Source organism: Ranitomeya variabilis, chromosome 2 (genome assembly GCF_051348905.1).
Source record: "Ranitomeya variabilis isolate aRanVar5 chromosome 2, aRanVar5.hap1, whole genome shotgun sequence".
Taxonomy (NCBI): Eukaryota; Metazoa; Chordata; class Amphibia; order Anura; family Dendrobatidae; genus Ranitomeya; species Ranitomeya variabilis.
This window is the reverse complement of record NC_135233.1, coordinates 1,038,258,449-1,038,286,336: the sequence shown is the minus strand read 5'-3', so window position 1 is coordinate 1,038,286,336 and position 27,888 is coordinate 1,038,258,449. Positions and strand designations below refer to the sequence as shown.

Below are 27,888 nucleotides of genomic sequence, written 5' to 3'. Positions count from 1 at the left end.
CCATGATTGGGTCTCTAAAGTCCGCTAAAACTTCTGGGTGGAGACTGCAGTTACCGCCGAATAGTACCGGAAATGCTCGCTGCTCGCCGAGTACCCCGATACTCGGGCGAGTAACGAGTAGTGGCGAGCACGTTCACTCATCACTATTTCTGAACTCTTCCTGAGTTAAAAAATTAGTACTGTTGTTTCTAAATGATTATGAACTTGTTTTCTTTGCATTATTTGAGGTCTGAAAGCACTGTTTTTTTTTTAATTTTGACCATTTTTCTTTGTTAGAAAAAAATACTAAATTTATTTCTTGAAAATTCTGAGACATGTCAGACGTTTATAGAATAAAAGAACAATTTACATTTTACTCAAAAATATACCTAGAAAGAGAAAAATCAAACTGGACATTTTGCAGTGGTCTCTTAATTTTTGCCAGGGCTGTAAGTATAATTACAACTGTGATTTGTCAAAAATCACAGCTGACATCAAGCCCAGGGTTAGTAATAGAGAGGTGTCTATGAAACACCCAGTTCACTAACACTGTAAGTAAAAATAAAGAAACACATTAAAAACATGTACGGTAATTAAAATATAAAAACAGACACCCTCTTTCACCCATTTATCATCATCATCAAGGTCCCAAGACGATCCCCTGCTCCAATACATACAGAAGCCACAGTGACATCATAAAACGTGACCCCTCCCCGTGTCCGCCGTACACACACTAAGGGTGGCATGGAAGCCGCCACCTGTGAGGTCACTGGAGATTACAGTTTGCGGTTATCACAGTACCCTCTGAGCTGTCAACTGTCACTTGAGGTGAACTCAAGGAGCACAGTGACCGGCAATACGCATAACCTGGCGGAAACATTGTAGTAGGTTGGATTGCCGGACTGCCCCCAGCGTGACACATCAGCACTACAGTACGGAAGTCCGACAGTGAACCAGTGGGATCATTACAGTGCATCAGATTGGTGAATCACTGGTGGACTGCGCTGCCCACTAGACTTTGTTATATACAGCAAGCTAAAGCTAAGTGGGCAGAAGGACCTGGTGTTTTAGCTTACTAAGTCTGGTATTAAACCACTCCAAGGGACCTGGTCCTTTAGCCAACGGGGATTTAGCTTTCTCACAGTGAGCAGGCTAAATCCAAGTTGGCAGAAGGACCTGGTCCTTTATCCTGCTAGGTCTAGTATTAAAACACTCACAGGGACCTGGTCCTTTATCCCACTTGGATTTAGCTTTCTCACAGAGAGCAGGCTAAATCCAAGTCGGCCGAAGGACCTGGTCCATTTGGCCAATAATTATAGTATTAACCCCTTCACAACGCATGATGCAGTTACATCATATATCATAAAAATATCAGAAAAAGAAATATCGCGTTTGCTCCATTTAAAAAAAAATAAATTTGGAATTGACGCGATCAGAAAGGTCTGACCAATCAAAATGTAAAATAATCTGATCAGCAAACGGCATAACGAGAAAAAAACTAGAAATGCCATAATTACTTTTTTTTGGTCACCACAACATTGTAATAAAATTAAATAAGAGGTGATCAAAACATGGTATCCGCGCCAAAATGGTATCAATAAGAACGTCCCGCCAAAATAAAAAAAATTCACAACGGCGATGTGGATGGAAAAATAAATAAGTTATGGGAAGAAAAAAAAAAGGAAAATCGCCCGAGGGTTAAAACACTCCTAGGTGCATGCATGGAAAAAATCTGTGGTTGTGTGATCTACAAAAATGATCACCAGTAAATAAAACGGGACGCGGATGAGATTGGTGCAGAATATTGTACACACTGGGATTACGGGGAAAATTCGTGTGTATAATTGTCACATATAAATAAATGTGTAATCAGATGTCAGATCTAGTCTGCAGCTCAATATAACTGCAAAAAATCACAAGACAAGATTCATATATATCTATATACAATAAGGGTCCTTCTATCTACTGGGATTTAGCATTCTTATATAGAGCAGGCTAAATCCAAGTCGGCTAAAGGACCTGGTCCCTCTGCCGACTGGGAAATAGCCCACTCTGTGTGAGAAAGCTAAATCCCAGTGCACAGAAGGACCTGGTCCTTTAGCCGACTGGGATTTAGCTTTCTCACAGAGAGCAGGCTATTTCCAAGTCGGCAGAAGGACCTGGTCCATTTGGCCAATAATTATAGTATTGACCCCTTCACAACACATGATGCAGTTAGGCTACGTTCACATTTGCGTTGTGCGCCGCAGCGCACAACGCAAACAAAAACGCGGCAAAACGCACGCTAAAACGCTGCGTTTTGCGCCGCATGTGTCCTTTTTGGCCGAAAGTTGGACGCAAAAAAAATGCAACTTGAAGCGTTTCTTGCATCCAACGCTTGCGGCGCAAAACGCAGCACAACGCATGTCCATGCGCCCCCATGTTAAATATAGGGGCGCATGACGCATGCGGCGCCGCTGCGGCGCCCGACGCTGCGGCGCGGACCACAAATGTGAACGTAGCCTTACATCATATATCATAAAAATATCAGAAAAAAAAATATCGCTTTTGCTCCATTTAAAAAAATAAATAAATTTGGAATTGACGTGATCAGAAAGGTCTGACCAATCAAAATGTAAAATAATCTGATCAGCAAACGGCATAACGAGAAAAAAAACGCCATAATTACATTTTTTTTGGTCGCAGCAACATTGCAATAAAATGAAATAAGAGGTGATCAAAACATGGTATCCGCGCCAAAATGGTATCAATAAGAACGTCCCGCCAAAATAACAAAAAAATCCCAATGGCGATGTGGATGGAAAAATAAGTTATGGGAAGGAAATTAAAAAAAAAAAAAAACGGAAAATTGCCCGAGGGTTAAAACACTCCTAGGTGCATGCATGGAAAAAAATCTGTGGTTGTGTGATCTACAAAAATGATCACCAGTAAATAAAACGGGACGAGGATGAGATTGGCGCAGAATATTGTACACACTGGGATTAAGGGGAAAATTCGTGTGTATAATTGTCACATATAAATAAATGTGTAATCAGATGTCATATCCAGGCTGCAGCTCAATATTACTGCAAAAAATCACATGACAGGATTCATATCTATCTATATACAATGAGGGTCCTTCTATCTGCTGGGATTTAGCATTCTTATATAGAGCAGGCTAAATCCAAGTCGGCTAAAGGACCTGGTCCCTCTGCCGACTGGGAAATAGCCCACTCTGTGTGAGAAAGCTAAATCCCAGTGCACAGAAGGACCTGGTCCTTTAGCCGACTGGGATTTAGCTTTCTCACACAGAGTGGGCTATTTCCCAGTCGGCAGAGGGACCAGGTCCTTTAGCCGACTTGGATTTAGCCACAACCTTCTCCTTTCCTTCTATCAGTCCGTATCTGAATATCTTCCACCACTTCCGGTGTCCAGTGTTCTCTACCGTAAGGTTCCACATGCTTTTTTACTCCCCGCCACGGAGACGAAGGTATGTCAGCTGTACCCTAGAGTGAGGGGCAGGAGAGGCTCGGTAGGCGAGCGGTTACCCGGGCTGGTGGGGAAAGGTAAAGTAATGAGTGCTGGGTAACACTATTGCGGAATAGCTGAGCCACCAATCAGGTTGCGGCTCTTATATTTGCAGCGCAGATTAGAACATGAAAGAAGTAATCCTATTGGTGCTGAGAGCAGTTACCCACAGAAACCAATCACATTGCAGCTCTCTTTTTTTTGCAGCACTGGGTAGAACATGAAAGAAGTGATCCTATTGGTGCTGAGAGCAGTTACCCACAGAAACCAATCACATTGCAGCTCTCTTCTTTGCAGCACTGGGTAGAACATGAAAGGAGTGATCCTATTGGTGCTGAGAGCAGTTACCCACAGAAACCAATCACATTGCAGCTCTCTTCTTTGCAGCGCTGTGTGGAACATGAAATAAGTGATCCTATTGGTTACTCTGGGTAATCAATGCCCTATTTATGAGAAAGGGCCCTGTTGCTGGCAGTATAATCCCGACACACTAGCAGTAGCTGGTGTGCTGCGATCAGGGGCGCGGGCCCGGGAATGTGAAGGGTGGGTGGAAGAATAATCCTCTTGGCTTTTAATACTGGTCCAACAGAAAAGCAAAAAACGAGGTTTCGATTGTTAAGACCGTTTTCAAGAGCGGCCTGGGATGCTGAATTTATTTCCACTTGTGTGAAGGAATTGGTAGAATACCCATCCCAGATACACAGACTAAAGAGAGTGGTGCTGGAGAGTGGGGATTTCTGCAATATTGGGGAGGGGTGTGACCTACGTTATCAGCGAGGGGAGAAGTAAAAATCTCCCAGCACAGACCCCGACTATCACGGGTCTAACAGAACTGGTCTCATATGGGCCAAAGAGATATTTTTGGCCCCTGACCCCCACCCCAGGACCTGGGGGCAACTTCAACCTCTGCATAAGTCTGAAATCTGCTGCAGAAACCCATTTTTTTTCTCTGAAAGCAGACAGGAAGGGGTTACACCCTATAGCTATTGATTTTGGTGCAACTTTTTCTCTGAACTGTTGTTTCGCACCCCCTCCCCCATGTTAGACCTAGGCCTCATTTCAACATCAGTTTCACATATATGTTATATCTTTGTACTTCATTGATGTTAGGCCACGGTCACACGGTCAGTATGTGGTCAGTGTTTTACCTCAGTATCTGTAAGCCAAAATCAGGAGTGGGTGATAAATCCAGAAGTGGGGACGTGTTTCTATTATACTTTTCCTCTGATTGTTGCACTCCTGGTTTACAAATACTGACCGTGTGAACGTGGTGTAGCATGGACCCATTCTAGTCTATTGGTTTGATCATGTACCGGTAATTGTTTTGTGAACCATTTTCTTTCTTTCTAAATAGACATGTCCAATGTGTGGGTCAAATCTCGCACATGAAAGTGAACGCCAACATTGGTTTTACCAAATAATGAGCAGGAGAAGCTTTGAAAATGTTTTTATTTTTGCATGTGAGAAAAACTAATGTGATGATAAAAGCAGAGAAACGGATGAAAATTGGATACAGGACACTGTTGGAAAAACAGTCCATTTTCTTGTACATAAAAAAACAAATGGATGTGTGAATGAGGCCTTATGGTTACAGGACATCACTGGTCACATATGCAGATCTCAGACAAGTCACATGTCCAAAATAATTTGTGCAACTGTTTTATAGCTGCGATTTGCCTGTAAGTCTATAGGGGGCAAAGTTGTGTTTGACCTGCAACCAAAATTCCAACAGGTTTGGTCCCATCGGGTCGTGGGTCGCAACATGTCCTCCATCATTTGATGCAATGTTGTAGTGCGCTACCCAGGGGCAGGAAATTGCAATAAGCCCCATTTGGTTATCTCCCGGCACAGACTGCTGAGTTAATGTGCAGGTAAAATCCATTTTTCTGAGGGTTCTGGTGTAAAATCCTTTACTACAGTGCCTTGCGAAAGTATTCGGCCCCCTGGAACTTTTCAACCCTTTCCCACATATCATGTTTCAAACATAAAGATACCAAATGTAAATTTTTGGTGAAGAATCAAAGAAGTTTAAAGCCAGATTTGGATACAAAATGATTTCCAAAACTTTAAGCATCCCAAGGAGCACTGTGCAAGCGATCATATTGAAATAGATGGAGTATCATACCACTGCAAATCTACCAAGACCCGGCCGTCTCTCTAAACTTTCATCTCAAACAAGGAGAAGACTGATCAGAGATGCAGCCAAGAGGCCCATGATCACTCTGGATGAACTGCAGAGATCTACAGCTGAGGTGGGACAGTCTGTCCATAGGACAACAATCAGTCGTATATTGCACAAATCTGGCCTTTATGGAAGAGTGGCAAGAAGAAAGCCATTTCTCAGAGATATCCATAAAAAGCGTCATTTAAAGTTTGCAACAAGCCACCTGGGAGACACACCAAACATGTGGAAGAAGGTGCTCTGGTCAGATGAAACCAAAATCAAACTTTTTGGAAACAATGCCAAACGATATGTTTGGCGTAAAGGCAACACAGCTCATCACCCTGAACACACCATCCCCACTGTCAAACATGGTGGTGGCAGCATCATGGTTTGGGCCTGATTTTCTTCAGCAGGGACAGGGAAGATGGTTAAAATTGATGGGACGTTGGATGGAGCCAAATACAGGACCATTCTCGAAGAAAACCTGTTGGAGTCTGCAAAAGACCTCAGACTGGGACGGAGATTTGTCTTCCAACAAGACAATGATCCCAAACATAAAGCAAAATCTACACTGGAATGGTTCACAAATAAAAGGTGTTAGAATGGCCAAGTCAGAGTCCAGACCTCAATCCATTTGAGAATCTGTGGAAAGAGCTGAAAACTGCTGGTCACAAACAATCTCCATCAAACCTCACTGAGCTCGAGCTGTTTGCCAAGGAAGAATGGGCAAGAATTTCAGTCTCTCAATGTACAAAACTGATAGAGACATACCCCAAGCGACTTGCAGCTGTAATCGCAGCAAAAGGTGGCGCAACAAAGTATTAAGTTAAAGGGGCCGAATAATATTGCACGCCCCACTTTTCAGTTTTTGAATTTCCACAAAAATGTAAAATAACCAATAAATTTCGTTCAACTTCACAATTGTGTTCCACTTGTTGTTGATTCTTCACCAAAAATTTACATTTGGTATCTTTATGTTTGAAGCATGATATGTGGGAAAAGGTTGAAAAGTTCCAGGGGGCCGAATACTTTCGCAAGGCACTGTATGTCAGTCATGAGTTTCCTGGCATTCAGACCCTTAAGAATTAGATGGTGATGGTACATTCCATTGATAAACCCTTTTACAATGAGGTTGTTTGCAAAAAGTGATAGATAACATGCAGTAATGAGCGAGCGTGCTGGGATAAGGTTTTATATGAGCATGCTCGGGTGCTTACAGTGTGTACTGTGTGCTCAAAATATGTTCGAGTCCCTGTAGCTGCATGTCCCATGTCTGTTTTACAGTCCAACCACATGCAGGGATTTCCTGTTTGTTAGGTAGTCCCTGCATGCATTGCGGTTGTCAAACAGCCGTGAGACATGCAGCTGCGGGGACTCGAACATAGTATTCAAGCACGCCGAAGTCACCCAGTCAGCACCCGAGCATGCTCAGATAACACCTTATCCGAACATGTTTACTCATCATCAGTAGTAGCATGAAAATGGGTGAAAAAACCATAGACGATTTTCTCTTTCAGATCTCAGTAGACAAAGTTACCCAAGTAATCGCACATTAAAGTGGTCAAAATAGAACAATATTTAAGACAAAAAGTCTTAAACATGCAACATAAATAAAATAAGAAAACGTAAAAGTTACAAGCAAAAACTCTGTTACTATTTACATGGATTGTAAACAAATAATACATAATAATTCTGTAGATTGTATACAATGCTGGGAGCAGCGATATTCACCCTCCAAATGTCTTTTCCCCACAGGACGTCCGGATGGACCTGAGATAAGAGGATGTTCCGCAAGGCGAAGAAGAGACACAGCAGCAGCAGCTCACAAAGCAGCGAGATCAGCACCAAGAGTAAGGTCCGTGCTCTGTACCCCAGAGGTTTCCTTGTGTGTCAGGGTGGACAAGAGAAAAAGGTTTTGGTGCCCTGATAGGTACAGATAAAAAGGGGACGTCCAATTCTTCCACTGTTTCTTTTAAAACCTTTTTTCTTTTTCCAACAGTCGAATAAAAAAAAAAAAAAAAAGATTTTAAAAGAATACTTTACATGTAGTACAGACTGATGCATGTCTGGCATCCACAGCTCTCTGGAAGCCACGTTCAGTATTTGGTCAGTTTTTTACATCAGTATTTGTAAGCCAAAACAAGGAGAGGGAAAATCAGAGGAAAAGTATAATAGAAACACACCACCTGCTCCTGGTTTTGGCTTGCATGACCTAAGTGGTAGACTCGGGCTATGACTAGGGCTACAGTTACACATCAATGTGGTCCTTTTTTTTCTCTGTCAGCACACAGACCCTTAGTTTCATTGATCCTTACACATCGGATCCTTATTTCCCTTTTGTGAGACTAAGCACGTCCAGTTCTCATCCGTTTTGTGTGGGTCAGGCTCAGCCATTAAAGTCTATGTGGATCCGTGTAAACCTGAGGAAACCCAGAAGATAGACTTTGTTCGTCAATTTTACATTTACATGCGAGATTCATCCCTTTTTTAACTGATGCATCATTAAGAATCAATGGATAAAAATCGTTCACACAGTCTACCTGCCTCGGCGGGAAAAAAAAAAAACTGATTAGAAAAAAAACGGGTGCAGCACGTAGAAGAAAAACTTCCATTTTACATGGATGTGTGAATGCAGGGCTATGGGTGGGTGCAGTACATGCCAAAAGTATAGCCGTCTGTCTACATTTAGTATATTATTGTAAAATTATTATTTTTTCTTCATTTTTTTGAATAAAGATGTAAAAACTATATTCACATTGCAATAGTGGCTGCAGAGTGAAATAAAAGAATTTATTTACTTTATTTAGGCCTCTCCATTGGAGAGATATTAGTAATCAAAGAATTTGGCACCTAATGAGTTAACTTTTGCTAAGTCCAAGTGGGTGTTTTCAGATAGTTTTCACTTGGGGGCGTGCACTTCTTCTCCCTGTATGATGTTGACCAATCATAGCCAGGCAGCAACACAGCAGAAAAAGAACACGCCTCCACTATAGCTTAGAGTAGAGCTATCAGTGTGCGAGATGTAATGACTGAGTTTTGACCTCCTGGTCTAACCTTCTGCAGCTGCCCCTGCAGGGAAAGGGTGGTATTACATGGCACACAACCGCTCACACAGGAAGGTCCTGAGAGATGGGCTGTACTATAATATCCTTTTGCTGTAATAGTCTATGTAGTCGGGTGTTATTTTAGGCGATGGTTCAATGGCTGCTCTGATGTCTTTATATGAAAGGTACGATGTCTTGATATGAAGAGGGGAAAGGAGATCTTTAATTTATTTGCTGGGTTTGTGGTTTTGACTGGTAATGTTGGTTTCTTAGTCTGTAGATTCCAGCCTGGGGGGCCTCTCCAGATCCAGCACCGTGGCTAGCCTTGATACAGACTCTACTAAAAGCTTTGGTAAGTTACTTTCTGAGCCATCCAAGGGTGATCGAGCTGCACCTCTAGGTGTCACTTCTTTTCGTCACTTACAAGTTTTCCATAATTCTGAAACTGTTAAAAGACTGCACATAAGATGGAACATGCGCACAACAATGTCGTTTTGATATTGCTGTGCACTATGTTCATTTCTTGCAACACTTTTTCAGACAGATTGTACCTGAAGAAGATGTTGTGTGCAAGTGAATAAAAAAACCCAGTAAAAGGTAAAAAATAAATAAATATATATATATATATATATATATATATATATATACATACATACACACACACACACACACACACACACACACACACACATACATACACATAGACACAAAGTTTGAAATCCCTACCTTCTTCCCCATTAAAAATAAGGATGTTAAAAAAATGCCTATTTTTTTTTTTTTTTTTCTTTTTAAAACAAACTCCAAAATTAAATTTTTTTTAGTTGCGCACACCTGCTCACAAAAAAACACAACAAAAAGTCATTATGTACCACAAAATGGTATCCATAAAAACTACAGTTCGCTCCCGAAGAAATGACCCCACACACAGATCCATCAATGGAAACATAACAAAGGTACAAGACTCAAAAAATGGCGACACAAACCCAATTTTTTTTTTTATATACATATTTCACAATTTTTTTCCATCACTAAAATAAAAATATTACTAGTTTGGTATTGCTGTGATTGTAAAATCCTGAAAATCATTTTGACAATTATTATTGTGAGCGCACAACGGACGGGGTAAAAATAAAGCTTAAATAACAATGGTGGAATTTTAATGTTTTTTTATTTCTCCATTTGATTGCAATTGGATTTTCTTCTCTATTTTTCAGTACATTATATGGTAAAATATATGGTGTCATTCAAAATTATAATTAGTCCTGCAAAAAACAAGCCTTCGTACGGCCATGTTGCCTGAATAATAAAAAAAAAAGTATTATGGGAAAACTGTTAGGAAAAAATGAAATCTCCTAACAAAAAAAGGAAAATTGCCTGGTCCATGAAGGGTTAAAGAGGTTTGTTAGTATTTTAAATCTATGGCTTATTCTTAGTATAGAACATCACTGTGTGATTGCTGGTGGCCTCCATACTTGGTGGATTGAGCTGTAGTGCCAGACATAGAGCATACATGGGCATTGATGTGCCCCTGAGCACCGGGTGCAGGTTTCCAGGTCACCGGTGCCGGTTCCTTGATACTTTGTCACCGGTGCCGGTTCCTTGATACCTGGTCACCGGTGCCGGTTCCTTGGTACCTGGTCACTGGTGTCGGTTCCTTGGTACCTGGTCACTGGTGTCGGTTCCTTGGTACCTGGTCACTGGTGTCGGTTCCTTGGTACCTGGTCACTGGTGTCGGTTCCTTGGTACCTGGTCACCTGTGCCGGTTCCTTGGTACCTGGTCACCGGTGCCGGTTCCTTGATACCTGGTCACTGGTGCCGGTTCCTTGGTACCTAGATACTATGCTCACATATTACACATAGGTGGCCTATCCTAAACTGCAAACCAAAAAAGTCTTGCTTAATTAAAGGAAATTTTTTTGGTTTTCTTGTGGAGTGTATAAAATATTGAGGGGGGAATAAAACAAAAAAAAATGCTTACCCCCCTCAGTTAACCTTGTGTTGCATTTTCATAGTTTTTTTTTAATTACACTAGTTAGCAGGGGATTTGCCCGTTATGTCTGGTCCATATTATGTACTGCACAGTGGTAAATGTGTGCGTCTCCTTTAACAAGATGATTGCATGAACCGAGCTCACAGGAAGTGCGCTTCCTCTCACCGCTGCAGAGATCGCTCACAGCTCGGGAGCCCACGATGCAGCAGGACACCCGGGCGCACCAGAGAAGTAATCGGGCACTATAATCGCGGATGAGGCTTACATGTATATCTGTAAATTAACCTCTTCATCTCTGCTCCCGACAGGACAAGCCTCAAGTAATTCAGAGCCTTGCGCTGAGTTCAAGGTGAAATATGTGGGATCCGTTGAAAGAGTGAGGCCGGAGGAAAGCAAAACATTGCAAGGATCCCTGGACCTAATAAACTACATTGATGTTGCACAGGTAATGGTTATAACAATCAGACGTATAGGATTAATATCTTTATTATTAATAATGGCATCCATGTATGTATGCAGATGACAGGTCTGCGCTGACCATGTGCAGCCCTGTAGGACTTATGGGGGATCGGTAGGTGCTTTGTGTGCTACCATATACAATAGTACTTTTCTCGAGCCCGATATTCTCTTCTACTCTGCGCCTTCTAGGAGGTGCCAGAATATGTGTATGTCCTATTCAGTGTAGTACCAGACACGTCAGATCGCCACAATCACAAAGATCAGTGTGTTTTCCCTGTGTCCGGGCTCTCATTGCTGCCTTATTAACCTAGTGCGCCATCTTCACGAAATGCTCCATAGTCTCGGCATGCCTTTATAGCAGCCCGTTAGCACCTATACAATATCTCTGACTGAGTGAGATTTCATAATTTCATGTTTCTATTTTAGCAAGATGGAAAGCTTCCTTTTGTGCCTTCGGATGAAGATTTCATTATGGTCGTTTCAAAATATGGCATTAAAGTAATGACGTTGGATCAGTATGTGAGTAATCGTAGATGTCTTGTATCTTCCTTATGGTGCCTGGCTATAACATACCACACCCTGTAATGGTGGGAAGACAGAAAAATGAGCACTCCCTCTCCCTCGGTAAAGACCTGGCTCCCACCTGCTGCTCCGCTGTCTGTGTTTTGGCTGCAGCGACGACATCAAGACTACAGCGCACATGACCACTGCAGCCAGTCGTTGAGCTTCAGCAGCTTTCCTGTTGGTGATGGCAAGTTCAGTGATTGGTTGCAGCGGTGATTTCCATGGTAGTTGTGAAGTCACTGTTACAGGTGAAATAAAGGAGCCAGTGCTGGACCAGGGGAGGGTGAATACTGTATTTGTTTCTTTTATTACTATCTGATAACTTTTTTAATAGTAGAAAACCCCTTTAGTAATTCTATGCCAGGGACACAAAGGAGCTTCCTGGGACCCAGTGTTTTGCAGGCACGCTCTTCCATCCAGTCTGACGTCAGGTGTGGAGGGATTGTCCGGTCACCAGAAAGCAATAGGCATGGATCCTATTCTAGTTAATGAGACCCGGGCATGATATTAGCTGGGCATCAAAGCGGCCTTGTCAGCTGTACTGCCTAGCGAGTATCCCCATGTTCAGTCTTAGATCACCTCCGCCATGCATACAACTTTGATGCCCTTAGGATAAGCTTATTGCATGGTCCATGCGCTCAACAAAGCGGCGTCCATGTTTCGTTCTGCATCTCTATGCAACTGAATGGGGCTGAGCAGCAAAAAGCTGAGATGTATTGGACGAAAACCCCGCTATCACACTGGTGAGCACCTTCCCTATTGAGGATAAAGAGCCTCCATTACTGTTCCCAGGGAGCTTTTGCTATTCAGTGGGTGAAGCCTACTATACCCCATGTTTCTCCCCTGTATAAATCATTATCCGATGTTTGCAGCCTCTTCTCAGTAAGTTTCTGTTTTAAAAAAATGATGAGGAATCCAGCTCAACGAGATAGTGAAAAAAACCTCTTCTTTATTCACTTGAAAAATTTGTTCAGTGGGGGATAAAAAATCAGCAATTACAGAGAATAAAATGCAATATCAATGCGTTTCTGGTGACCAAGCACCCTTAGTCATGATATCCAATGTGTAGCTTGTCTTGCATTTTTATACTAAGATCCGGTGAACACACCGGTACAATAATTAATTAACATAATTGCTGAGCAAGGTGAAAGCACATGAAAGTGAGTACAAATTAAAAATTAAAAACAAGTACTTTGGTTGGATAGAAATACAATATAGACAATGTGCTATTCACAATATTAGGTAGTTTTTGGATTATAGATCCTGTTACATAAAAATAGCAGCAAAAATATCTGAAATACAGTACAGACCAAAAGTTTGGACACACCTTCTCATTTAAAGATTTTTCTGTATTTTCATGACTATGAAAATTGTAAATTCACACTGAAGGCATCAAAACTATGAATTGGCTCACATGAGGACTGCCCCAGGAAAGGAAGACCAAGAGTCACCTCTGCTTCTGAGGATAAGCTTATCCGAGTCACCAGCCTCAGAAATCACAGGTTAACAGCAGCTCAGATTAGAGACCAGATCAATGCCACACAGAGTTCTAGCAGCAGACACATCTCTACAACAACTGTTAAGAGGAGACTTTGTGCAGCAGGCGTTCATGGTAAAATAGCTGCTAGGAAACCACTGCTAAGGAGAGGCACCAAGCAGAAGAGACTTGTTTGGGCTAAAGAACACAAGGAATGGACATTAGACCAGTGGAAATCTGTGCTTTGGTCTGAGGAGTCCAAATTTGAGATCTTTGGTTCCAACCACCGTGTCTTTGTGCGACGCAGAAAAGGTGAAGGGATGGACTCTACATGCCTGGTTCCCACCGCGAAGCATGGAGGAGGAGGTGTGATGGTGTGGGGGTGCTTTGCTGGTGACACTGTTGATGAGTTATTCAAAATTGAAGGCATACTGAACCAGCATGGCTACCACAGCACCTTGCAGCGGCATGCTATTCCATCCAGTTTGCGTTTAGTTGGACCATCATTTATTTTTCAATAGGACAATGACCCCAAACACACCTCCAGGCTGTGTAAGGGCTATTTGACCAAAAAGGAGAGTGATGGGGTGCTACGCCAGATGACCTGGCCTCCACAGTCACCAGACCTGAACCCAATCGAGATGGTTTGGGGTGAGCTGGACTGCAGGGTGAAGGCAAAAGGGCCAACAAGTGCTAAGCATCTCTGGGAACTCCTTCAAGATTGTTGGAAGACCATTCCCGGTGACTACCTCTTGAAGCTTATCAAGAGAATGCCAACAGTGTGCAAAGCAGTCATCAAAGCAAAAGGTGGCTACTTTGAAGAACCTAGAATATAAGACATAATTTCAGTTGCTTCACACTTTTTTGTTAAGTATATAATTCCACATGTGTTAATTCATAGTTTTGATGCCTTCAGTGTGAATGTACAATTTTCATAGTCATGAAAATACAGAAAAATCTTTAAATGAGAAGGTGTATCCAAACTTTTGCTCTGTACTGTATGTGGAATTTCATTTAATGTCATTATTTTATGAACACGAAAAAAATCACCATAATTGTTGACACATCCAGTATAGGAGCAGATCTAATACTAACAGTCAATTTCTCCTACGCCTCATTGGGGGACACAGGACCATGGGTGATAAGCTGCTGCCACTAGGAGGACACTAAGTAAACACAAAGAATTAACTCCTCCTCTGCAGTATATACCCCTTGACTGGCCAGTAATGACCCAGTTCTTGCTTAGTGTCTGTAGGAGGCACTTGGGTCTGTTCTCAGACCCCACCGTTTTTTTTATTTTCTATAAATTTTTTATTTTTTAATTAACGGAGTGAAGGGGGCGATGGATTCCTTTCTAGGGTCCGCTCTCCCCCGAACCATCAACAGGCGAGCACGGCGAGTATACCTCCCCGTACCTCTCCTGCGACGACTGGGGCACGCCTAATCTATGCTAGGGCTACGGTTCCTATATGGTCCCGATCTCCCCCCTGTAAGATGGTGAGCACATAGAGTATATCTCTTATGTGCATCTCTCGGTCTCCTCTGCAATCAAGCCTTCACCTCGGCGTCATGTAGTCCCCACAGTAGCCTTAAGTTCCCTGCGGCAGGCGTATCCGTAAGTCCCCTGCGGCAGGCACAGCCGTAAGTCCCCTGTGGCAGGCACATCTGAAGACGCACAGGCGCTCTCCATCCCCTGGCATAGGGAGGATCGATTTGAGCTGGAGGCGGCATCCCTCCTTGGTGAGTAGTACCCTTCCTGCCTGCGTGGGAAGGTGCGGTCCGGGTCCCTGGGGAGAGATACCGCTGGCTAGACGCCGGCGGCAATCATTAGGCGCGTTCCGCCAGCCGGCTCCATAAATTTAGTCCCCGGCTTCTTCAGCCGGACTAGGCCGCAGTTAAAATTCCCGCCCACCGCCGGAGCCCTGCCCACTACTCAGGTGCTTCTCGCTCTGAACGAGAAGAGCCCTGTAAATCTCGGGCGCCATCTTGGGACGTCACTTCTGCAGGGAAATCAGCCAAAAACGCCACCTTCCTTCTCTTCCTCCCCGGGGACCCCAGCACAGGACCGTGGGTAAGCTGCTCCACTCCATAGGGAAAAGCTTAACCCCTTCTCTGCACCCATAGCCCTGCTATCGCAGTTTATTGGAGAATAGACATACACTATGTCTCAATTTAAGGAGGCTAAAAGGGGCAATAAAAAGTACACTGTGTTTTTTACTTCATGTGCCACTTGCAATTCTGCATTGCCACGTGCCCACAATACCCCTCTGTGCCAGAACTGTGACCCGGCCTGTGCGCAGCCGCCTTCTGCCTCCTCCAATGTCTCCACCGACCCCGTCGAGCCTAACCCTCCTGAGTGGGCCGCTTCCTTGTCACGTGCAATGGATTCTTTGGTCAAGGCATTGGACTCTTTCCAGGGATCCTCCCTAAGTCAGAACTCCCCTCTGTCCACCGCTACGGAATCTAGCGCCGGTATGGGGCCGTCCGACCACAAGGGGCGTACTGTACTACGGGAATCTCGGGGGTTCCAGGAAAAGAACCCATCCCTCGTCCCCCGTACACGCTCGAGCTTCAGTATCTGCGAGCTCATCTTCTCGCTCCCCCTCCCCCAAGGGCCACAGCGAACATAACTCGGAATACGAGTCGGCAGAATCTTTAACCCAAGACTCCTCGATTGGTCAGGAGACACTTGACTCCCTTATTGAGGCAGTCAACAAAACACTAATGGTGGACGAGGAATCTGTATCCACTCAGGAACATCGTGTCTTTTAAAAAGACTAAACACGTTCAAAAGATATTTGCTAATCACCCTGAGTTTCAGGACATTGTCGAAAAACACAGGTAACACCCGGATAAGCGATTTACGGCTCAAAATCCACAGAAGCTAAGTATCCTTTCTCCAAGGACCTGATGAAGGAGTTGATTCTCTCTCCTTCTGTGGATCCTGCCGTATCGCGACTCGCATCCAAAATAGTCTTATCTCTGTCTGACGGTTCATCAGTCAAAAACCCTTCTGACCGTCAAATTGACTACCTGGCTCTCTCAGTCTTTGAGGCCTCAGGAGCAGCACTCCTTTCATCTTTTGCCGCTACCTGGGTGGCTAAGGCAATGGTTGCCTGGGCAGAGGTGTTAACCTCTACCGTCCACGACAGTAATCTCCCCCCAGAGGCGGCCAGACTCGCTAACCAGATAGCTCAGGCCGGAGATTTCGTAGCTAACGCTTCCATAGATGCGGCTAATTGCACAGCGCAAGCGGCTGCAAACGCAATCTCCATCAGGAGGGCCTTGTGGCTCCGTGATTGGCGAGCAGATTCTGCTTCTAAAAAGTCGCTGACTTCTTTACCTTACCAAGCTGCCCACTTATTTGGGGAGAAACTAGACTAAATCATTTCTGACGCTACCGGAGGGAAGAGTAAATTTCTTCCTCAGCGAAAACCTGCCCGGCCCTTTCGGAATCAACTATAGTTTTGATTCCGGTCCTTTCGTAACAACCCCAGTTGGTCATCCACTTCCTCTGGTTCGGGACGGCGGGAAAACAGAAATCCCCAGGTCTCATACAGACCTAACCGCTCCTGGAAGCCCAGACCGAGACTTTCTGGCTCTAAGGCATCCACATCCCTTAAACCTTCTACACAATGACTCATCGACGTGTCCGGCGGACACCGACAAAGTAGGCGGACGTCTTCTTTCGTTCCGTCAAAATTGGCTCTCGGTCGTTCACGATGAGTGGGTCAGGGAGCTCGTGTCCTCCGGATACAAAATCAAGTTTTCTTCTATCCCCCCTCCACGTTTCTTCCAGTCCTCTCCCCTCCAAATCAAGAGCGTCACATCTTCTTCAGGCTGTACAGGCGCTTCAAAGGGACGGTGTCATCGTTCCGTTCCCTCGAGCCCAAAGGTTCAAGGGGTTTTACTCAAACCTATTCGTGGTCCCAAAAAAGGACGGAACTCTACGACCCATACTGGATCTCATGCGGCTAAACAAGTTCGTACGAGTCCGACACTTCAGGATGGACTCGCTCCGTTCCGTTGTCGCGTCCCTTGAAAAAGGAGAGTTCCTTGCATCCATAGACATCAAGGATGCTTATCTACACTTCCCGATTTTTCCCTCTCATCAGCAGTTCCTGCGCTTCGCAGTCCAGGACGAACACTTCCAGTTTGTGGCCTTGACCTTCGGACTCGACACTGCCTCCAGAGTCTTCATGAAGGTCATGGCAGCTGTCATGGCCATTCTTCACGCTCGGGGAGTGGTAGTTCTTCCGTATCTCGACAACCTTTTAATCAAGGGTCCGTCCCATTCTGCCTGCGAGGAGTTTGTAAGTATCACCGTGGATTCTCTTTCTCGCCTGTGTTGGAAAATCAACTTCGAGAAATCACCTCCAGTGCAGGCTCAGCAAATCTGCTTCTTGGGCATGATTTTGGACTCTTCCCGCGGGTTAGTCATTCTCCCTCCAGAGAAGGTCTTGTCCTTACAACAGGGATTGCGCAAGCTCTCCCGCCCAGTCCCTCACTCCATTCGCTTCACGATGCGCATCCTCTGGAAAATGGTTGCGGCGATGGAAGCCGTTCCGTTTGCGCAGTTCCATCTCCGTCCCCTGCAACAGGCGCTGCTGTTAGCCTGGGACAGGAGTCCGTTCTCCCTCGACCGTCGTTTTCGCCTGTCCCCACAGGTCAGGCAGACCCTCAGGTGGTGGATGCTACAGTCCTCCCTGAACCAAGGGAAGTCCTTTCTCCCAGTGCGCTGGTTAGTGGTGACCACCGATGCCAGCCTTTTGGGCTGGGGCGCAGTTTTCAATCATCACACGGCACAGGGTCGTTGGTCCACACGAGAGTCGCGTCTTCCAATCAATATCTTGGAGATTCGAGCGATCACACTTGCCTTACGCAATTTTCACCACCTTCTCGCAGACCATCCCATCAGAATCCAATCCAAAAATGCCACAGCTGTGGCGTATATCAACCGGCAAGGGGGAACCCGCAGCAGGGCAGCCATGCTCGAGGTCTCCCACATCCTACGCTGGGCCGAGACCAATCATTCGCTCATCTCGGCGATCCACATACCGGGTGTGGAGAATTGGGAAGCGGATTTCCTTAGTCACCAAGGTCTTGCCTCAGGTGAGTGGTCCCTCCATCCGGAAGTCTTCCAGCAGATTTGTCTTCGCCGGACGTGGATCTCATGGCCTCAAGACTAAACAACCAGGTTCCCCAGTTCATTGCTCGATCCCGCGATCCTTGCGCCATCGGAGCAGACGCGCTGGTTCTATCGTGGCATCGGTTCCACCTGCCGTACATATTTCCTCCTCCTCCTCTGCTCCCGAGGGTCATCAAGAAGATCAGGGCAGAGGGGAGACCGGTGATCATTGTCGCGCCGAGCATGGTACGCGGAACTCGTTCAAATGGTCGCCGACGTCCCCTGGCGGCTTCCGGATCGCATGGATCTTCTCTCACAGAGCCCGATTTGCCACCAGAACTCCGGGACCCTGTCTTTGACGGTGTGGCTGTGGGATCCTGGATTTTAGCCCAAGCCGGATTTTCTCCAGAGGTTTCTTCTACCATGATTTGTGCTAAGAAACCCGTATCCATGAGCATTTATCATCGCACCTGGCGCATCTTCTTTTCATGGTGCAATGCCCATGGACGTTCTCCTCTGGTGTTTTCCATTCCGTCCATTCTGGAGTTCCTCCAATCAGGTTTAGAGTCAGGCCTTGCCCTAGGCTCGCTCAAGGGACAAGTGTCCGCATTGTCAGTCCTATTCCAACGAAAGATCGCTTCCAGACTGCCGGTTAAGGCTACTTTCACACTAGCGTCGTACAACGCACGACGCAATGCGTCGTGCCGACGTTCCGAAGCATACTGTGAAAAAAAGCACAACGGGGGCAGCGGATGCAGTTTTTCAAAGCATCCGCTGCCCCATTATGATGTCCGGGGAGGAGGGGGCGGAGTTCTGGCCACACATGCGTGGTCGGAAATGGCGGACACGACGCACAAAAAAAGTTACATGTAACTTTTTTTGTGCCGACAGTCCGCCAAAACACGACGCATCCGCCGCACGACGGATGCGACGTGTGGCAATGCGTCGCTAATGCAACCCTATGGAGAAAAAACGCATCCTGCGGGCAACTTTGCAGGATGCGTTTTTTCTCCAAAACGACGCATTGCGACGTGCGTTGTACGACGCTAGTGTGAAAGCACCCTAAGACATTCATTCAAGGAGTCCCCCCGGGTGGTCCCTCCCTATAGAATGCCTTTGGCTTCATGGGATCTTAACTTGGTTCTCGGAGTTCTTCAGGAGGCCCCCTTCGAACCATTGCAGGACATCTCTCTCACCCTCCTTTCATGGAAGGTGGTCTTTCTAGTGGCGATTACGTCAATCAGGAGAGTTTCTGAGTTGGCAGCTCTCTCTTGCCGACCTCCTTTTCTGATTTTTCACCCAGACAAGGCAGTTTTGAGGACCTCTCCCTCTTTCCTACCCAAAGTCGTCTCCTCTTTTCATCTCAATGAGGACATTGTCTTGCCGTCATTCTGTCCGGCACCCACCCATCGTATCGAGAGAGCTCTCCATACCCTGTATGTAGTTAGAGCTCTTCGGTGGTACATATCTCGCACGGCTCCCTTCCGTGAGTCGGATGTCCTGTTCGTGCTTCCAGAGGGACATAGGAAAGGTCTACCCGCCTCAAAGGCCACTCTAGCCAAGTGGATTCGCTCCACTATCCAGGAATCCTACCGCGTCAGGAACACCCCTGTCCCAGCAGGGATTAAGGTGCATTCGACTCGGTCGGTGCTTCTTGGGCCATTCGGCACCAGGCGTCAGCACAACAGCTTTGCAAAGCTGCGACTTGGTCCAGTCTGCATACCTTCACGAAGCACTATCCCGTTCATACCCAGGCTTCGGCAGACGCAGCCCTTGGCAGGCGCATTCTGCAGACAGCGGTACCTCAGTAAGCCAGTGGTACATGGGGTTTTAGCAGTGCCATTGCTCCCCACCCAGGGACTGCTTTAGGACGTCCCATGGTCCTGTGTCCCCCAATGAGGCGTAGGAGAAAAGGAGATTTTTGTTTACTCACCGTAAAATCTTTTTCTCCGAGCCAATCATTGGGGACACAGCACCCACCCTGTTAGCCTATTGGCTGGTGGTTGTTTTGGTTTGTTCCTCAGTTTTTGACATAGTTTACTTGTCTTGTTTTTTCTTATACTCCTACTGCTTTACTACCGAACTGGGTCATTACTGGCCAGTCAAGGGTTATATACTGCAGAGGAGGAGTTAATTCTTTGTGTTTACTTAGTGTCCTAGTGGCAAGCAGCATAACACCCATGGTCCTGTGTCCCCCAATGATTGGCTCGGAGAAAAAGATTTTACGGTGAGTACACAAAAATCTCCTTTTTTAAGTCAAGATCCAATTAAATGGTTTTGACAACAATTAATTGACAACAATGAATTTCGTTCCATATGGTTGTTTTGCACTATGAGTATTGAGGAATTAGTATAATTAGAGGCAGGTCTGATGTAGCGATCTAACCTTTATATCGGTTTTAGAAAAAGGAAGGGATACCCTGCACATATTTTATACTGGCATAAGCCACATAAACTGGGAAGAATATTTTGAAATATAGAATGCATTATATGTTATAGATAGGCATTTAGAATTTATAGTGCAGGGTTTCCTGTCAGGAAGATCAGTCCTGGAATATAAATAAACTAGCGGGTCGGATCCTCCGAAGGGAAGATAACGGAACTCCGTAAGTTTGTTGCCGTTATGCATCATTACCCAGTATTACATTAGGTGCCAGAGAGGAACATTTGGAATTTTTGTCCTGAAGTTGCCTGTAAGAGAGATAAGTTCTAAAGTCTGATTAGGCTATAAATCAAATCTTCCGGAAGATAGACAGGAGAGCTGCTCACGACTATTGAGGTTACATGTTGTTATTTATACTAACATTTTGTGCCAAAAAAAAGGCATTTGTAATCTGTGTCACGGAAAATCCTGTCAGTAGAGCTAATTCCCAAACATAAATAAGCTGTAAATGAGGTTTTTTTATATTTTTTATATTCCAGGACTGATCTTCCTGGCAGGAAACCCTGCACTATAAATTCTAAATGCCCATATATAACATATAATGCATGACCTGCCACTAATTATACTAATTCCTCAATACTCATAGTGCAAAACAAACATATGGAACGAAATTAATTGTTGTCAAAATCATTTAATTGGATCTTGACTTAAAAATTGACTGTTCGTATTAGATCTGCTCCTATACTGGATGTGCCAACAATTATGGTGAATTTCTTCATGTTCATAAAATAATGACATTAAATGAAATTCCATATATTTCAGATATTTTTGCTGCTATTTTTATGTAACAGGATCTATAATCCAAAAACTACTTAATATTGTGAATAGCACATTGTCTATATTGTATTTCTATCCAGCCAAAGTACTTGTTTTTAATTTTTAATTTGTATTCACTTTCATGTGCTTTCACCTTGCTCAGCAATTATGTTAATTATTGTACCGGTGTGTTCACCGGATCTCAGTGTAAAGGCCCCATCTCACATAGCGAGATCGCTGCTGAGTCACTAGTTTTGTGACGCAACAGCGACCTCAGTAGCGATCTCGCTATGTGTGACACGTACCAGCGATCAGGCCCCTGCTGTGAGATCGCTGGTCGTGTCGGAATGGCCTGGACCGTTTTTTGGTCGTTGAGGTCCCGCTGACATCGCTGAATCGGTGTGTGAGACACCGATCCAGCGATGTCTTCACTGGTAACCAGGGTAAACATCGGGTTACTAAGCGCAGGGCCGCGCTTAGTAACCCGATGTTTACACCCTGGTTACCAGCGTAAATGTAAAAAAAAACAAACACTACATACTCACCATCTGATGTCCGTCAGGTCCCTTGCCGTCCGCTTCCTGCTCTGAGTGCCGCCGTACAGTGAGAGCAGAGCACAGCAGTGACGTCACCGCTCTGCTCTCACTGTACGGCGGCTCAGTCAGAGCAGGAAGCAGACGGCAAGGGACCTGACGGACACCGAAAGGCGAGTATGTACTGTTTGGTTTTTTTTGGTAACCAGGGTAAACATCGGGTTACTAAGCGCGGCCCTGCGCTTAGTAACCCGATGTTTACCCTGGTTACCCGGGTGCTGCAGGGGGACTTCGGCATTGTTGAAGACAGTTTCAACGATGCCGAAGTCGTTCCCCTGATCGTTGGTCGCTGGAGAGAGCTGTCTGTGTGACAGCTCCCCAGCGACCACCCAACGACTTACCAACGATCACGGCCAGGTCGTATCGCTGGTCGTGATCGTTGGTAAATCGCTATGTGAGAAAAATGTAAGACAAGCTACACATTGGATATCATGACTAAGGGTGCTTGGTCACCAGAAACGCGTTGATATTGCATTTTATTCTCTGTTAGTTCTGATGTTTTTATCCTCCACTGAACACATTTTTCAAGGGAATAAAGAAAAGGTGTTTTTCACTATCTCGTTGAGCTGGATTCCTCATCATTTTCTTGATTCTTCCACTCCCTGACACAGCGGCTCTGTGCTACGAGTCTCCGAGGATGTCGACCCTGGTGAGCTGGACTTTGTTTGATTAAGTTTCTGTTTTACATTTTGTTTTTCATTTAATCGCAAGGGTTCAGAGGTGTTTTTTAAATCAGTAAGTTCATGTATGAAGACGGCTCAGCCCTCAGGAATGGTTGGGAACTACAGTGCCAAGTTGTGTATTCACCTGTTCCTGTGCTTCCAGGATGTGCTGCACCGGCACCCGCTCTATCTCGTTGTCTCCATGGTGTGCTATGATGACGGCCTGGTGCCTGGGAAGAGTCTGCTAGCTCTGAAGACCAAAGATGCCAGTGAGGACCAGTGTAGCCTGTGGGTTTATCAGTGTGCCAATGTGGTGAGTGCTGGTCAGATCAGATTTCTCCAGCTTTATGGTAAATCTAAGGTGCGCTTCACTGCACTGTTCGGCATTACATTTAGCCTGTATGGTAAGAAAGCCCTATACATACACACTGAACCTAGCCATAGGGCTCTTTACTAGTCGTTCACTATGATAGAGTGTGTGTACGTGTATGTATGTATGTATATATATGTATGTATATATATATATATATATATATATATATATATATATATATATATATATATATATATATATATATATATATATATATATATATATATATATATATATATATACATATGTGTGTATATATATATATTTTTACTTTTTTTTTTTCTGCCTTGTACTGATATACACTGGTCAGACGGAGGCCAAAAGGGCATGGTCTGGATGGTATATGTTAATATAACGCGAAGAAGTAAGTGTGGAATATTGTAGTTTATGACATTACTCCATCATGCAAAATCCTGTTTAAAATATTCATTTATTGAGGCTATGATAGCCTATGAGTTAGGGATAACCCTGTACCTTCAGGAATCCCAGTGAGCTTTTCTGTACCCAGCTCTGACCCTGCGGGCAATAGCTCTCACGCTACGGGCACTAGCTTGGACGCTGAGGGCACTTGCTCGGACTCTGCAGGCACAGCACTGACCCTGCGGGCACTAGCTCGGACGCTACGGTCTCAGCTCGGACGCTGCAGGCACAGCACTGACCCTGCGTGCACTAGCTCGGACGTTGGGTGCACTAGCTCGGACGTTGGGTGCACTAGCTCTGACGCTGCGTGCACTAGCTCTGACGCTGCGTGCACTAGCTCGGACGCTGCGGGCACTAGCTCGGACGCTGCGGGCACTAGCTAGGACGCTGCGGGCACTAGCTCGGACGCTGCGGGCACTAGCTAGGACGCTGCGCTCACAGCTCGGACGCTGCGGGCACAGCACTGACCCTGCGTGCACTACCTCGGACGCTGCGGGCACAGCACTGACCCTATGGGCACTAGCTCGGACGCTGCGGGCACTAGTTCAGACGCTGCGGGCATTAGCTCGGACGCTGCAGGCACTAGTTCGCACGCTGCGGGCACAGCACTGACCCTGCGTTCACTAGCTCGAACACCTACGGGCACAGCATTGATCCTGCGAGCACAGCTTAAACCTGCAGGCTCCTGGGATCTCCATTGCTGGGACTTACAGCTCTGGCACTGTCAGCGTAGATCCTATCTCCATTGCCAGGATTAGTGGGGAATACACAATCTCCTTATTTTTTCTCATCCCTTAGCAAGCCGTGATGGCTTCTATTATTTTACATTTTCCAATGCATAGAAGTCTGGATATGCAGGAACTAGCAGCCAAGAAAGGGTTAATAGTGTGCACTGACATCATGGCTGGTGTATAAGGGGCAGCAGCCGTCATTCTCCTGCTTCTCTATGATTCCAATAAACCATGATTCCAGTTGGCCCGCCATCTGTGGTTCTCGTGCCGATGGTTGGTGTCCCATTGCAAATAACAGAAGACCGGCACTCACTTGTAAGTTTGCAGAATCGGTAGAATTTATTCCATGAAAACCTACAAATGAGTGCCGGCCTTCTGTTTTTCGCTTCTCTATGATGACAGCGTACAGGGCTGTCCGTCGTGGTTAATATAAGGTGGCCAATTTATCAAAGATTTAACTACAGATAAGTGGCGTTAAAGCTTTGAAAAGTTTCAACATTTTTGTGCAGTTGCGCAAAAATGTTGCAACCTTGACTTTTTTTTTTGCGCTTTCACACCAGTATGAATCGGCTCCACCGAAATGACCGGAGCTGGGCACTTGGCATGACAACGCCTGCCCGTCACACTCATCAAATTACCGGCATTTCTGGTGGGGTGCACGCCTCTTATAACATGCAAAGAATTCATTAAGTGACATGCGGTATTTTTCTTAATGAATTTGGCACCTTGGACTGGTGCTATGCCACTGTTGATGAATCGGTCCACCAGAGTGCGGACCACGGGACAAGCTGCTGTGTAGGTAACTTTCACTCTGTGTAGGGCTGGCGGATATTTTGCATCCTGTGAGGTATGCCTGGTGTCCTCCAATGCACAGAGAAGGCTCCAAGTGGTGTCTGAACAGGAGCTAACCTGGCGGATCAAGAGACGGCCTGGAGAATTGTATGTAGTGTGCAGTTACATTAATGGAAGTTCCCAATACTTATCCGTCTGCTCCATTCTCCTTACAGGAACATGCGCAGTCCATCTGTAAGGTCCTTTCCACAGCGTTTGACTCTGTTCTCACTGAGAAGACACGAGTGCCTACAGAATGACCACGTGCTGGGACACAGACGACCCCACCAGGATTATCCTACAATGTCTCATGGAGAAGAAGCCGCAGTCCAGGATCTGTGAGGACATGGATAGATCCCAGAACTATATTTTATATGCACCCATTGCTGCCATTACTCACAGTCCTGTGATATCTGTGAGGTTCAGGTATGAAGCTTCGTCCCCTTATTACACGGGTGGAGGAGCCATGGTACAATACTTATGTGCGTATAGATTTACCTGTACCAGTGCGGCCTCGGAGCCGGGCTACAAGGTGATATATGGTAGAAGCTCCATGAACACTGAGAAGACTACAACTCTCAGAGCAACCAGGGGCCGGCTCCTTGTTACAGGATGGTAGCCATTGCGGAGTGCTCGGTACCTCTGCCTGGTAGTCACAGAACAATGGTGGATTCTCCCATCCTGCGCTGATATCACAGTGCTGCTAAAAGCGATCGGTACAAGATGTTTGATGCCCATCCTGATTTTAACACATTTCGGTCCAATTGAATATCCGCATTTTCCAATATCTGCATTTCCAGGGTATTTTGGGAAGTAATTTAGCTGCTCATATATTCTCATCAATCGTTAACATGGTCAGTATTTGACATCAGTATTTGTAAGCCAAAACCAGGAGAGGAACAACCAGAGGAAAAGCGTAATAGAAACATGTCACCACTTCTGTATTTGTAAGCCAAAACCAAGAGTAGGTAAAAAATACAGATGTAAAATACTGATCAAATACTAAACGTGGCCTTAGAGAATTGCCGGCCCTTGCCTCATTCCAGTTGCCTTCACCTTAGCAGCCAAATAAGAATATATGTCGTGCACACTTCATAGTCCGCCATTTTACTGAAGCAGCTTCAGTTTGGTGGTTGCTCCTGCATCTAAATGAGGCCTTGTTCACACACAGGATAAAAACAGACAGTCACAATCCTGTATTAAAATGTGCAGGTTTTTTTTTTTTGCCGCAGCCTCATTGGTTTTGATGGGAAAAGATGCAAGAAAACACTGAAAGAAGCGAAGGCAGCATTTAGAATAAAAACAAAACCGCACCCAGCAACATGTGAAGGACATTTTAATCATATCTTTAGGTTATGTGCACACATTGCAGATTTGCTGCAGATCTGCAGCTTTTTTTCCACGCAGAAACGCTGCAGATCTGCAAGTGATTTACAGTACAATGTAAATCAATGGCAAAAGAAAATGCTGTGCTGATGGTGCGGAGAAATCTGCACGGAAAACGCAGCAGATTCAAAAAAGGACCATGTCAATTCTTTGTGCAGATCTGCTGCGTTTCTGCACCCATTCCATAATAGAAATCCGCACAAAAATCTGCAACGTGTGCACATACCAAAAAAAAGGCGCAGATTCTGACCTGTGTTTTCTGCCAAGAAATATAGAATCTGCACAGAAAATTCCACAGTCAAATCTGCAATGTGTGCACATAGCCTTACTTTTGCTCCTACTATAAAATACTGCATTTTTTCTGCCCTATCAGGCTACGTTCACACGATCCTTTTTTCACTGCGGATTTTTCAGGTCCTTTTTTGGTAAAATCCGCAGTGAAATCCGCGGTGCTTTTCCCTGCGGTTTTTGATCCTTTTTCTACTGCGGATTCCACTGCGGGTTTCCAACTGCAGTTTCCTATTGGTGCTGCTGGAAACCCGCAGCGGAATCCGCAGAAAGAATTGACATGGTACTTCTTTTTTCCGCAGGCAAATCCGTGCGGATTTTCCTGGGGAAAAAAGGATCGTCGGCACAGCGGGTTTTGTTTTCCATTGGGTTACATTGTACTGTAACCTACATGGAAAACTGCTGCGGATCCGCAGCAAAAACCGCATCGTGTGAACATAGCCTCAAACATTAGGTACCGACAAGCCTTTTTGTGCAGTAGTTTATTAACGGAGTGTCTGCACTAAGCGGGCATTGTGGTACTTGTAGTGTTTACAACTTTAACATATGAGTTGTTGCGGATGAGTAAACTACATTTCCTAGTATGCAATGCAAGATATGTCTTATAGGATCTCCGCTATGATCGGGTTATTGCTGTCATGCCGTAACAAGGGCTAGGACTGTGGAGGTTTGTGTTTACTTAGCACGCTGGCAGCCACGTATAGGATGACCACATTGGCAGCCACGTATAGGATGGCCACGCTGGCAGCCACTTATAGGATGGCCACGCTGGCAGCCACTTATAGGATGGCCACGCTGGCAGCCACTTATAGGATGGCCACATTGGCAGCCATGTATAGGATGGCCACATTGGCAGCCACATATAGCAGGGCCAGGCTGGCAGCCTACCACTGGCATTCCAATGTTACATGGCGTCTTTGTCTCCACAGCGAGGTGATTTACGCATGTACTGTACATCTTAATGCTGCATTTCTCATTGTGGTACATCTTATTTATCAGATTTTTTTTTTTTTTGCCTTGTTACGTTGATGTAATTGCCTTATGTCTGTCCGAAAAGGTCATTAAAACTTATGCACTATAATAAACCTCAAGA

The 27,888-nt window shown here is 45.2% G+C and overlaps 2 protein-coding genes across 4 annotated transcripts in view; one reads left to right on the top strand and one right to left on the bottom strand.

The window, feature by feature from the left end:
• CPSF3 (cleavage and polyadenylation specific factor 3) overlaps positions 1-3,404 on the bottom strand; it is a 60,445-nt gene extending 57,041 nt beyond the window's left edge. The window contains exon 1 of the mRNA XM_077291400.1: positions 3,346-3,404. The gene's annotated coding sequence lies outside the window, so the exon portion shown is untranslated. The remainder of the gene's footprint in view (positions 1-3,345) is intronic.
• Positions 3,361-27,888, top strand: ITGB1BP1 (integrin subunit beta 1 binding protein 1). Of its 3 annotated transcripts, none has more exons than XM_077291402.1 (7): positions 3,361-3,448; positions 7,406-7,505; positions 8,968-9,046; positions 10,993-11,129; positions 11,570-11,662; positions 22,930-23,079; positions 25,298-27,888. In XM_077291402.1, exons 2-7 carry the CDS (start codon positions 7,434-7,436, stop codon positions 25,379-25,381), a joined length of 615 nt encoding a protein of 204 aa, XP_077147517.1. In that variant the 5' UTR covers positions 3,361-3,448; positions 7,406-7,433; the 3' UTR covers positions 25,382-27,888. The 3 variants fall into 3 exon arrangements, with proteins under 3 accessions (XP_077147517.1, XP_077147516.1, XP_077147518.1); XM_077291401.1 differs by having other exon boundaries at positions 3,379-3,524; XM_077291403.1 differs by lacking the exon at positions 3,361-3,448 and adding an exon at positions 4,005-4,029.